This window comes from Carcharodon carcharias, chromosome 8 (genome assembly GCF_017639515.1).
Source record: "Carcharodon carcharias isolate sCarCar2 chromosome 8, sCarCar2.pri, whole genome shotgun sequence".
NCBI lineage: Eukaryota > Metazoa > Chordata > Chondrichthyes > Lamniformes > Lamnidae > Carcharodon > Carcharodon carcharias.
The window spans coordinates 149,931,582-149,944,277 of NC_054474.1; the positions used below are offsets into that span (position 1 = coordinate 149,931,582).

General features: G+C 47.9%; 1 protein-coding gene across 3 annotated transcripts in view; it reads right to left on the bottom strand.

Moving 5' to 3' along the window:
- Positions 1-4,696: 4,696 nt before the first annotated feature.
- The window catches only part of gfi1b (growth factor independent 1B transcription repressor), a 30,209-nt gene continuing 22,209 nt past the window's right edge, over positions 4,697-12,696 (bottom strand). For 2 of the 3 annotated variants that reach the window (XM_041193319.1, XM_041193318.1), the window contains 4 exons: positions 10,177-10,439; positions 9,225-9,362; positions 7,938-8,103; positions 4,697-5,684 (listed from right to left, as the gene is read on the bottom strand). In XM_041193319.1, the coding sequence (XP_041049253.1) occupies positions 5,503-5,684; positions 7,938-8,103; positions 9,225-9,362; positions 10,177-10,439 (749 nt within the window). In that variant the 3' untranslated portion in view covers positions 4,697-5,502. The remainder of the gene's footprint in view (positions 5,685-7,937; positions 8,104-9,224; positions 9,363-10,176; positions 10,440-12,696) is intronic. The other variant, XM_041193321.1, reaches the window with a different exon arrangement.

A 12,696-nucleotide genomic window follows, 5' to 3' on the forward strand; every position in this document is an offset into this window, starting at 1 on the left:
GGAGGGTCAGCACCTCAACAGCCCTGTGCACTGGAGGGTCAGCCTAGATTTTTGTGCTCAAGTCTCTAATGGGGATTTCAAACTCACAACCTTCCAAATCAGAGGCTGCTACCCACCCAGTGGCAGCCGATACCATGACTTACTAATCTGGTCAATGCACAGTTCAGTATTTGTCCAACACATTTATCCAACAGGGATAGTGCCATCTTCACATTGACAGCATGACCTAGAGGCCAGCAGTGACTTATCAAAATCTGCTAGTTAAACATTCCGTCATCATATACAATGGAGCAAGTGACTCAGCTATTTGCATAGTCGGCACCAGAGCTCCCAGAACCTGTTCAACTCTCAGCCAGAGGCTCCCATACTGATTTAGGTTATTTTTCAAACTACCTGATTTGACTCCGGTTGAAGCTCAATGCCTGTCCTGTACTGAAATTTTGACTCCTTCACAACTATCAACCCCCTCAATACCAGAGCCAATTTGTTTGTCAAATAAGTAACCTGCTCAGCTTTTCCAGATCTCTTCCCTCTCTAAGCAGCTGATTGAAGTAGGGAGGGTGGGGTGCAAGGGGGGGTGGGTGCACTTATGGACTGCGGAGGCTAAAGGTCGCAGGCAAATTTGCCTGTAGCTGCAGGTAAAATCCCATCACATGCCTTTCCCAGTTGGCAGCAATATGAAGATTTAACTCCTTCCATGCTAGCTTCATTACTGTGTGTTGACTCTGTCCATGGACAGCTCACCTGTACCACTGCACATCCATACCAGCTCACACCTGGAGCAATACACATCTGTAATATTGTATACTCCTATATTCCCTCACACTCCTGTATCACTGTAGAACTTTAAATTCCTGAACTGACGTGCACGCTTGCATGTTCTAGCAGACCTGAAGCAGGCTGATTTTTCCTCTCCCTCGTGCTCAGTTACTGAGATCAATCACCACACCCCAACCAGTGGCTGAGATCCCCACTCGTTATTGGGACCTCACCTGTTAACAAAAGAAAAATTGCATTTCTATAGCAACCATTGGACCATCCCAAAGCACTTTACAGCCAATGAAGCACTTTTGAAGTATAGTGATGCTGATTGAGAAATAAATATTGTCCAGGGAGAACTCCCTTGCTCTTTTATAGTGTCATGGTATCTTTTATATCCACCCAAGCAGGCAGGTGGGGCCTTGCTTTCATCTGAAAAGATAGCACTGCTGAGTGCAGCACTCCCTCAGTACTGCACTAGAGTGGCAGCCTTGATTTTTGTGCTTAGGCCCTGGAGTGAGACTTGAACTCAGAATCTTCTGACTCAGAGATAAGAGTGCTACCCCTTGAGCCACAGCTGACACCTGCCTAATAACCTCCTTCCATCCAGTCAGTTGATTCACAAGTCAGGGGTTATGCTGCAATAATGCCCAGGATAGTTCAGGAAAATGAACATCTTAAGAATAAAGATGAGGAAAAGAACTCGACTGACAAAAAACTGGCTAACTAGGCAAGATTTTATTCTCAATAAACTTCATCCGATTCTTTCAACAGAAATAGGGGAAACAATTAAAGAACCCTTGTCACACCGCACGAGGGATTACCAACACCAATTGGACATTTTCCTGGAAGTGTCATCATCTCCAACAGCCATCCCCACATTCCTGCCATTGGCTGCCCAAGGTGTCTATCTTCACAGTGTCCCGCCTTCCCACAGCCAATCAGAATGGCAATGGACTTTTCAGGAGCCCCATTGGATGATCTCTGACTGTCAATAAAGAGCCTTTACTTCCCATGTCCGATGTCTTTACAACTGATAAACACAAGTTTTCAAGACAATTTTCTAAAAACAATTTTTTTTCAATGACCCCAATGAGTTTTCTCCTGGGTGTCGCTTTCAGCCACGTTCTGGAGATTCATCGTTAACTCCTGGATTTGCCAGGGCAATTCTGGAAGGTTGGTAACTCCAGCGCCATACACACTCGTGGAGGGCAAAAGGTCTAGTTTCTGTTTTTTTTATTTATTTGTTCATGGGATGTGGGTTTCACTGGCATTTATTGCCCATCCCTTATTGCCCTTGAGAAGGTGGTAGTGAGCTGCCTTCTTGAACCGCTGCAGTCCATGTGGTGTAGGTACACCTACAGTGCTATTAGGAAGCGAGTTCCAAGATTTTGACACAGCAACAGTGAAGGAATGGCGATATATTTCCAAGTGAGGATGGTGAGTGGCTTGGAGGAGAACGTATGATCCTGACCATATTCCTTCATCCCGCTTCCTCACTGTCACAACCTCTAGGCCATTCTCCCACCAGCTCAGGCCCAGAGTCACACTGGTGGGGGGTGTGGGGGGGTGGGTGTTGAGGTAGGAGAATTGGGGGAAGTTGGTAAACCAGTCCTTGCCAGGGTCATGCTAGGGCCTGGAGCAGGTCAGGTCCTCTGCCACACCCAGGCACAAACAAGCTGACCTTGCTCCTTTACACCAGCTCAGCTTGGTTCGCTCCATTTCCTGGTGCTTAGTCATCCCCGGTAGCTCCAGTGGGGTTTCAGGGACCAGCAGCTGTGAAAGGGCTGCAACTGCTGAGAGAATTGAACAGAATGTCAGGGGAAATTAGAAAGCACCTAAATTGGGGTCACCTCTTCAGTGCCTGTCATAAAGGGTCCCTGTGCAACTGCAGTCGAGTCAGCTAATGGGGCTAGACCTCATTTTGATATTTCTGGAGGTCCAATTGTCCAGGACTCTTGGCATTGGATGTCAAATTGGGGGGGGCGGGGGGCAGGGTGGTGGGGAGAGAGTCCACTGAGCAACTCCAGTTGGTTACAGCCCACCATCCCCAAGTTTCCATGAGGGGCTTTGATGGAGTAAACATGGAGAAACTGTTGCCAGCGATGGGAGGGTCAGAAATCAGAGGGCACAGATTGAAGATAAACATAAGGAGGAGATGAGTAGAATTTTTTCATATGCGGTGAGTTGTTGCAATCTAGAATGCACTGCCAGGAAGCAGATCCAATAGTAACTCTCAAAGGGGCATATTGAAGGGGAAATAGATTGCTGGAATATGGGGAAAGCAGGAGGTGAGTGGGATTAACTGGATAGGCTTTTCAAAGAGCCGGCACAGGCATGGTTGGACGAATGGCCTCCTCCCATGCTGCATTGTTTTCTGATTCTTGGGAATCGCCCCCGATGCTGGTGAAATATTGTTAGTGATCTTCATTCCTCATTACATGATCGACTAGAACAGTCCAAATAATTCAGCGCAGAATGCTTTCACTAAGACACTGACAAACTACACTTAGGAAAAAATACCAATGATTAAACAGAATTTTCAAGGATGATATCAAAACTGAAAGGTTATAACTATCAGGAAAGCATTAACTGGTTGGAGCTCTTTTCTCTAATGATAATGTTGACATAGAGAGGGCGTTTCCACTCATGGCGGAGATCAAACTGGGGGCCATAAATATAAGACAGTCACTGATAAATCCAATCAAGAATTCAGGAGAAATTTTACCCAGAGTGTGGTGAGAACTCAGAATTCTTTACCAGAGGGAGTGGGGAGTGGATGAGGTGAATAGTATAAATGCATTTATGGGGAAGCTGAATAAACACATGGCTGAGACGGGAATAGAAGGATAGGGTGATAGAGTGAGATGAAGTAAAGAGGGAGGAGGCTTATGGGTGGCATAAACACCAGCATAGACCAGTTGGGCTGAATGGCCTGTTTCTAAGATTTTTTTTCTTTATTCTTCCATGGGATGTGGGCATGTCTGGCAAGGTCAGCATTTGTTGCCCATCCCTAATTGCCCTTGAATTGAGTGGCTTGCTAGGCATTTCAGAGGGCAGTTAAGAGTCAACCACATTGCTGTGGGTCTGGAGTCACATGTAGGCCAGACCAGGTAAGGATGCCAGATTTCCTTCTCTAAAGTGGACATTAGTGAACCAGATGGGTTTTTACAACAATCAATGATAAGTTTCATGGTCACCATTACGGAGACAGGGTAATGCTCTGGGGACCTGGGTTCGAATCCTACCATGGCAGATGGTGAAATTTGAATTCTATAAAAATCTGGAAATCTGGAAGTCTGATGATAACCATGAAACCATTGCCGATTGTTGTAAAAACCCATCTGGTTCAGTAATGTCCTTTAGTGAAGGAAATCTGCTGTCTTTACGTGGCCTGACCTACATGTGACTCCAGACCCACAGCAATGTGCTTGACACTCTGAACAAGGGCAATTACGGATGGGCAATAAATACTGGCCTAGCCAGCAATGCCCACATCCCATAAACGAATAAAAAATAATTCCATGTTTTATTAATTGAATTCAAATTCCACCAGCTGCCATGGTGGGATTATGAACCCATGACCCCAGGGCATTAGCCTGGGCCTCTGGATGACTAGTTGAGTGGGTTTGCCATACAACACTGTCTCCCCTAAAGTGGACAAATATTAGATGGTGCAGATTGCACAATGTCTCACAGGTCACTTGATGGTGTCAGTGAGCAGGAACCCCAGCTGATTGACCCTGTCCCCAACCCCAAAGCCAGCGGCACTGAGGTCAATTGTAACTCACACACCACGAACCACCTGCTCCACGCCCCGCCCCAGCCCCTTTCCCTCTGTCATTAGCTGAGATCTACCAATTCAACACAGGATGGGAACCCAAATCTTGGAACTTTCTAGATTGGTTTGATTCCAGCTAAGCAGCAACAACAAAAATTTGCCTTTATATAGAACCTTTATGATAATAAAATACCCCAAAGTGTTTCACAGGGATGCAGCCTGAGAAAATTTAACACTGACCAAAATAAGAGAATATTAGAACAGGTGACTAAAGGCTTGTCCTTGGTTCAAGAGGTAGATTTTGAAGAGTGCCTTAAAGGTGGAGAGAGAGGTGGAGTGGTTTAAGGAGATAATTCCAAAGCTTAGGGTCGAGACCGCTGAAGGCACGGTCACCATTGGTGAGGCGATGGGATTGTGGGATGCACAAGAGGTCGGAAAGTGGAGAATTGCAGAGACATTGGAGGGTTGTAGGGCTGGAGGAGGTCACTGAGTCAGGGAGGCGTGTAAGACCATTCCTTTTATTCATTCATGTGATGTGGGCATCGCTGGAGAGACCATCATTCATTGCCCGTCCCTAACTGCCCTTGAGAGAGATTTGAAGAAGAGGATGAAAATCGCTCGGCTTGTCCATCAAGGGGGATCTGATTAAAGCAATGTTCATTCAGAAATCACACACGGACTGTCTCTGAAATGATGGCAGAAGGGGGTAAGAAGGGAGAGAGCAAAGAAGGGTCAGATGTTGCTTCCTGGCGTGGTCCATTTTCGCTCGGTTTAATAACCGCGATTCTCCATTTGAATCTCTCCGTCCAGCTGGTAGTTTTTGTGTGGAGGGGTGGGTGAGGTGGAGGCTGTTGGTCATTCCAGAACGGTCATTGTTGGCTGGCTGGAGAGCCTCCTGCACCTCTAACCCCCCATCCACCCCCCACCCCTCACCACCGCAAGTGTTGGATCACTGTCAGCTCTTAACCCTTCAGGCCATGCTGGGTCTCACGGTGACGCCGGAGATCCACCTTGCGCTGGAAGCCTTTGGTGCACAGCTCACAGCCAAAAGGTTTGAAGCCAGAATGTTTGCGGCTGTGGGTGATGAGGTTGGAGCTCTGACTGAACGACTTCCCACACACCTGGCACTTGTGGGGCTTCTCGCCTGGAAACAAAATATAAAAGAAAAGAAAAGCTAACAAAAAGAGCTTGCATTTCTATAGCGCCCTTTATAACCTCAGGACGCCCCGACATGCTTTACAGCCAATTAAATCCTTCTTTGAAGTGCAGCCACTCTTGGAATGTAGGAAACGCCACAGCCAATTTGCACACAGAAAGCTCCCACAAACAGCAATGGCATAATGACCAGATAATCCGTTTTTATTAATCACTTTCGATGGCTAAATGTTGGGCGAGAACACAGGGGACAACCTCCCTGATTTTCTTCAAAGTACGTGGTCATGGGATCTTTTACATTTTATGTTGACCTTAGAAGACAGGTGGCACCTCAATTTAATATCTCACCGAATAAGGCAGTTAAATTCCAAAAAGCCAAGACAATGAAGTTTAGAACCAGAGTCCAATCACCTTGGTAAGCTTTTATTCACAGAGATACAAAAATGCACCTCCAAAACCCAGAGCCATTTCACTCTGTGTCTATTTAGAGGGATACAAATGAATTCCCAGTTAAAGTCCACCAGAAACATGCAACTAAAGACAACTAACGTACAAATAACAGCCAGAACCCCTGAGAGTGCAGAACTCCTTCAGTACTGCACTGAGAGTGTCAGTTTGGATTTTGTGTTCAGGTGTCTGGAGTGGGACTTGAACCCACAACCTTCAGATTAACTGAATGCTTCCATTGGGCTACAGCTGACACCAAGGTGGGGAGTGAAGCACATGACCTGCTATCAGTAACATTTTCAAGGCAGGAGGTTATCCCAAGGCCTCTTGAACTACGTGTGTCATCAAAGCTTTATATCAAATTTGCAGTGCAGCACTCTCACCTCTGGGTCAGAAGGTCATGGGCTCAAGCCCCACTGCAGATGCTTCACCACATAATTCAGGATGACACTTCAGTGCTGTACTGAGAGAGTGCTGCACTGTGGGAGGGTCAGTACTGAGGGGGTACTGCACTGTCGAAGGGTCAATACTGAGGGAGTGCTGCACTGTCGGAGGGTCAGTACTGAAGGAGTGCTGCATTGTCAGAGGGTCAGTACTGAGGGGGTACTGCACTGTCAGAGGGTCAGTACTGAGGGAATGCTGCACTGTCGGAGGATCAGTACTAAAGGAGCACTCTGCTGTCAGAGAGTCAGTATTGATGGACTGCCGTACTGTCAGGGGGTCAGCACTAAGGGAGCGCTGCGTATCGGAAGGTGTGTACTGAGGGATTGCTGCGCTGTCGGAGGGTCAGTACTGAGGGAACACTGCACTGTCGGAGGGTCATTACTGAAGGATCACCACATTGTTGGCGGGTCAGTACTGAGGGAGTGCCACACTATCAGAGGGTCAGTTCTGAGGGAGTGCTGCACTGTCGGAGGGTCCATACTAAGAGACTGCTGCACTGTCAGAGGGTCAGTACTGAGGGAGCGCTGCACTGTCGGAGGGTCAGTACTGAGATTGTGCTGCACTGTCAGGGGGTCAGTACTGAGGGAGTGCCACACTGTAGGAAGGTCAGTACTGAGGGAGTGCTGCACTGTCGGAGGGTCAGTACTGAGGGAACACTGCACTGTCGGGGGGTCAATACTGAGGGAGTGCCACACTGTAGGAGGGTCAGTACTGAGAGAGCATTGCACTGTCAGGAGGTCAGATTTTTAGATGAGGTATTAAACGGAGGCCATGTCTGTTCTTTCAGGTGGATGCAAAAGATTCCATGGCCACTACTTTGAAGAAGAGTGGAGAGTTCTCCTCTGGTGTCCCAAGAATTGTTTATCTCTCAGCCAATATTGTGAAAACAGATCATCTGGTCATTATCATATTGTGTAAATAATGTGTGTGTTCCTACGTGAATATAGGTATGTTAATGTGTACCTGTGTGAATATTGACATATTCTTCTGTACCTGAGTGAATATAGACATATTCCTTTGTACCTGTATGAATGTAGGTATATTCCTGTGTACCTGTATGAATGTAGGTTTTTCCTATGTACCTGTATGAATGTAGGTTTTTCCTATGTACCTGTATGAATGTAGGCAAATTCCTATGTACCTGTATGAATGTAGGTATATTCCTTTGTACCTGTATAAATGTAGGTATATTCCTATGTACCTGTATGAATGTAGGTATATTCCTGTGTATCTGTATGAATGTAGGTATATTCCTATGTACCTGTATGAATGTAGGTATATTCCTGTGTACCTGTATGAATGTAGGTATATTCCTATGTACCTGTATGAATGTAGGTATATTCCTGTGTACCTGTATGAATGTAGGTATGCTTCTTCATGTCTGACTTCTGGTGGAAGCGTTTTCCACAGTACTGACAGGGGTAGGGCCGTGTGTCTGAGTGAATCAGCAGGTGGGTGGACAATGTGGACGACCTCTTGAAGCTTTTCCCACACATTTTACATTCAAAGATTCTTTCCTACAAAAGAAAATAACATGATTGAGCCTGAGCCTTAAAAATAAAACTAGGTCAATAAAGCAGCATCAAGTGAGAATATCGGAATAGCATTTCCCAAATTCTCTCTCTCCTCTCCTGAAGGTGCTGACTCTCACTGGGGTACAGGTCCCCCTCCTCTCCTGAAGGTGCTGACTCTCTCTGGGGTCCAGGTCTCCCTCCTCTCCTGAAGGGGCTGACTCTCACTGGGTTACGGGTCCCCTCATCTCCTGAAGATGCTGACTCTCACTGGGATTCAGGGTCCCCCTCCTCTCCTGAAGGCACTGACTCTCACTGGGGTTCAGGGTCCCTTCCTCTCCTGAAAGTGCTGACTCTCACTGGGGTACAGGTCCCCCTCCTCTCCTGAAGGTGCTGACTCTCACTGGGGTACAGGTCCCCCTCCTCTCTTGAAGGTGCTGACTCTCACTGGGGTATGGGGTCCCCCTCCTCTCCTGAAGGTGCTGACTCTCACTGGGGTACAGGTCCCCCTCCTCTCCTGAAGGTGCTGAGTGTCACTGGGGTACAAGGTCCCCTCCTCTCCTGAAGGTGCTGACTCTCACTGGGGTACGGGGTCCCCTCATCTCCTGAAGATGCTGACTCTCACTGGGGTTCAGGGTCCCCCTCCTCTCCTGAAGGTGCTGACTCTCACTGGGGTACAGGGTCCCCCTCCTCTCCTGAAGGTGCTGACTCTCACTGGGGTACAGGGTCCCCCTCCTCTCCTGAAGGTGCTGACTCTCACTGGGGTACAGGGTCCCCGTCTCTCCTGAAGGTGCTGACTCTCACTGGGGAACAGGGTCCCCTCCTCTCCTGAAGGTGCTGACTCTCACTGGGGTACAGGGTCCCCCTCCTCTCCTGAAGGTGCTGACTCTCACTGGGGTACAGGGTCCCCGCCTCTCCTGAAGGTGCTGACTCTCACTGGGGTATAGGGTCCCTGCCTCTCCTGAAGGTGCTGACTCTCACTGGGGAATGGGGTCCCCCTGCTCTCTTGAAGGTGCTGATTCTCACTGGGATACAAGTCCCTCCCTTCGGCATCCGGTGGGTTTTTGGTGCCTGTTATTTTAACGACGCGGAGCAGTGATGTTACCACAAAGCCTGGTCTCGGGTACCTGTGAGTGGATGTTCATGTGCTGCTCCAGGCTGACTGCATGGCCAAACGTTTTCCCACACAGATCACAGGCGAAGGGTCGCATCCCGCTATGTGACCTCCTGACGTGGACCTCCAGGCCGTGGGCTGTGGAGAAGACCTGTTGGCAGAAGCGGGCCTTTAAATGCGAGGGTCTCAAGAGGCCTTTCCCAGTGAATTAAGGATCTCTGACTGTGTTTCCACATCACTTCAATGGCAGAGATTGTACATGTTCCCATTCTCATCCCATTTCCATTCTCAGATCCCAGTGGGACCTGATGTAAGTATGGAGGTATGTATCCCAAATGAGGCGAGCTGGACCAGCCTGCTGATGGGCCCCTGTGAGTCTAACTGGTGATGGCGACCAAACCAAGGAAGCCCCAGAGGTGAGGTAAGATTTATTTTTCTTTCAGAAAATTCCCAGCCACCTTATAAAGAAAGATTTGCTATTTTTATAGCCTCTTTCAGGACATCCCAAAAACATTTACAGCCAATGGAATACTTTTTGTACTGTAGCCACTGTTAGAAATGCAGCAGCCAATTTGTGCAAAGCAAGATCCCACAAACTTATTGATGCAAAATAAATATTGGCCCGTACACCGGGGAGAACTCTCCTCCGCCTCTTCAAAATAGAGCCATGGGGTCTTTTACATCCACCCTAATAGGGCCTTCAGTTTCACATCTCATCTGAACGTCGGCACTTCCATTAGTGCAGCACACCCTTAGTAACCTCCTTTATGTGCTCAAGTCTCTGGAGTGGGACTTGAACCCACATCTGGGAGATAAAAGTGCTACTGAACCATCACCAATTGACCTTGTGGGCTGGGATTGGAACTTGTACAAATTGGGTGGGGGGGGGGGGGGGGGCGCAGTTGGGCTGGGTGGTGGAGGGCACCTGGTCTCTCCTTTTTTGAATTGCTCCCCACTGCAGTTACCTTGTTACACTTGATGCAGTTGTAAGAGTTGGATTCTGAGGCGTAATGGGTGCTGTAGTCGATGGGCTGGTCAACTTCCACTGGGCTTGAAATCCGGGAGCCATACAAATCAGTCGTGCCCATCAGGAGGGAGGATGGAAAGCTAGAGGAGAGATGGCAGAAATCGTACACATTTTGTAACGTGTCCCAGGGGAAGCCGGGTGCGGAGGCTGAAGAGAGCAGATCCTTACTGCTGGGGTACCGTGGAGTCAAAGAGCCTGACACTGCAACAGAAAGGAGTTAAAGTGAATGCTGAGGCACAGTCAATCCTATTGACCCACTGGCATCCAAAACCTGCCACAACCCAGGGCTGCCAACCCTATCCAGATGTATTCCTAAATATTTCATTACATGAATCCCCCCTCCAACTGCCCCGCTCACCCACTCTCCTGCCGTTGGTCATCTTAGACATCCATCTTCCCAAACCACCACCTACCCACAGTCAATTGGAAAGCAAGCTGAATGTTTGCTATCCTGATTTGATGGAAACAGACTTGGATTCCTATCACACCTCAGGACGTCCCAAAGCTCTTTACAGCCAATGAAGTACTTTTGAAGTGTAGTCACTGCTGTAGTGTAGGAAACACAGCAACAAATTTCCGCACAGCAAGAGCCCAAAAACAGCAACATGATCATCTGTTTTTTGTGATGTTGATTGAGGGATAAATATTGGCCAGAACACTGGGAAGAACTCCCCGGCTCTCCTTCAAAATAGTGCCATGACCACCTGAGAGGGCCGCCGGGACCTCAAGTTAACATCCCATCCGAAAGTGCACCTTCAGCTGTGCAGCATTCCCTCGGTACTGCACTGGAGCATCAGCCTTGATTTTTGTGCTCAAGTCCTGGGGCAGGAACTTTCGCTCAGTGGGCACCTCCCCGACCACCTCGAGCGTGAAATGATGGGCGTTGACGTCAGCCGAGCTTGCCGATGCCAACGCGCAGTCGCGCGATAGTTCGGTCAGCGGGCACGCACCAGAGTCAGCAGCACACATGTCGACAATTAAAAGACCTGTTAAGGCCATTAAGTAATCAATCAAATTAAATTTTTCGCTGGCGGAAAGGTTTTTTTTGGAAACTTCATCCACCGGCGGGATGAGGTTTCCAAAAGCAAACAATAATAAAATAAAAGTTTTAAAATTCAATTAATAACATGTCTTTGCTCATGTGACATAGTCGCATGAGGGGGCACGTTTCATTACTTTTCTATTTTCTTCATTTTCTTTTTTAAAAACGCTTCATCTCCCTAAGGCAAGGAGCTGCCTCAGGGTGATTATACAGCGCTCACTCACACGCATGCACAACGTTCATGTTCCCCACACCCCCCCCCCCCCACCCTCCTTCCCCCACCCACACAGGCCACTTGCGTTTCACACTGAATGGGCCTTAATTGGTCCACCAGCGTGAAATCGCGGTCCGGTCCCGATCGCGGGCGACGGTCAGCCTCCTGCCGACCCCCACTGAGCCCGCCCGCCAAAGGAAAAATTCTGTCCCTGGAGTGGAACTTGAACCCGGAGCCTTATGAATCAAGGGTGAGGGTGCTACCAACAGAGACATGACTGACTCAATCTGGAAAGGGAGTTCCAGAGTTTGGGACCCAGGCAGCTAAAGGTACGGCCGCCAATGGTGGAGCGATTAAAATCCGGCATGCTCAAGAGGCCTGAATTAGAGGAGTGCAGAGATCTCAGAGGATTGTAGGGCTGGAGGAGATTACAGAGGGAGTGGGTGAGGCCATGGAGGGATTTGAAAACAAGCTTGAGGATTTTAAAATTGAGGCATTGCATGAGCAGGAGCCAATCTAGGTCAGCGAGCACAAGGGGTGATGGGCGAATGGGATGGTTGAGTTAAGATTGGTCAATGTTGGCCTTTTCAAAGGAAGATGCCTGGCTTGTGCTTACGGGATCACGGGTGCTGCCCACTTAAATTGAAATCAGACTCTGAAACCGGGCAGCTGGCAGGCATGCAAGCTTTCAATGGTGCCTCTTGCCCTGGGGGTGTCTGGCAGACCCAGGGAAAGAACAGATCAGAGAAATAAATAGCATCTGCTGGCTTCCACTGAGTGAAGGGAAATAGCACGTCAGAGACCATTTCACAGCAAAGCCCAAGTAACAGGGATGATCACTTTGAGAAATGATCAGAGTAAGTCAAATAACTCCCATTCCTACTGCCCATGCATGAATAATAAAAAAAAAGGTAACACACTCTCCATTCTGCTAGGTTAGAGACACAGCTGAAAGCATCTAGAGCATTATCCAGTTGCAGCATTACTTCCATCAAAGCCAGATTCATTTAGAAAATGCTATTGTGGAAGTAATTAATTTTGACAATTGACAGTCTATACAATCCTGTCTAATTGTGTTTAGATATCATTGTTGATTTCAGTATGACTGATCAACACTAAATATACAAACTTAAAATACATATTTTTTAAAAAATCAGTAGTTCAAGAATCCTGTCTGAAATTGCCACAGGTATACAGTTTGA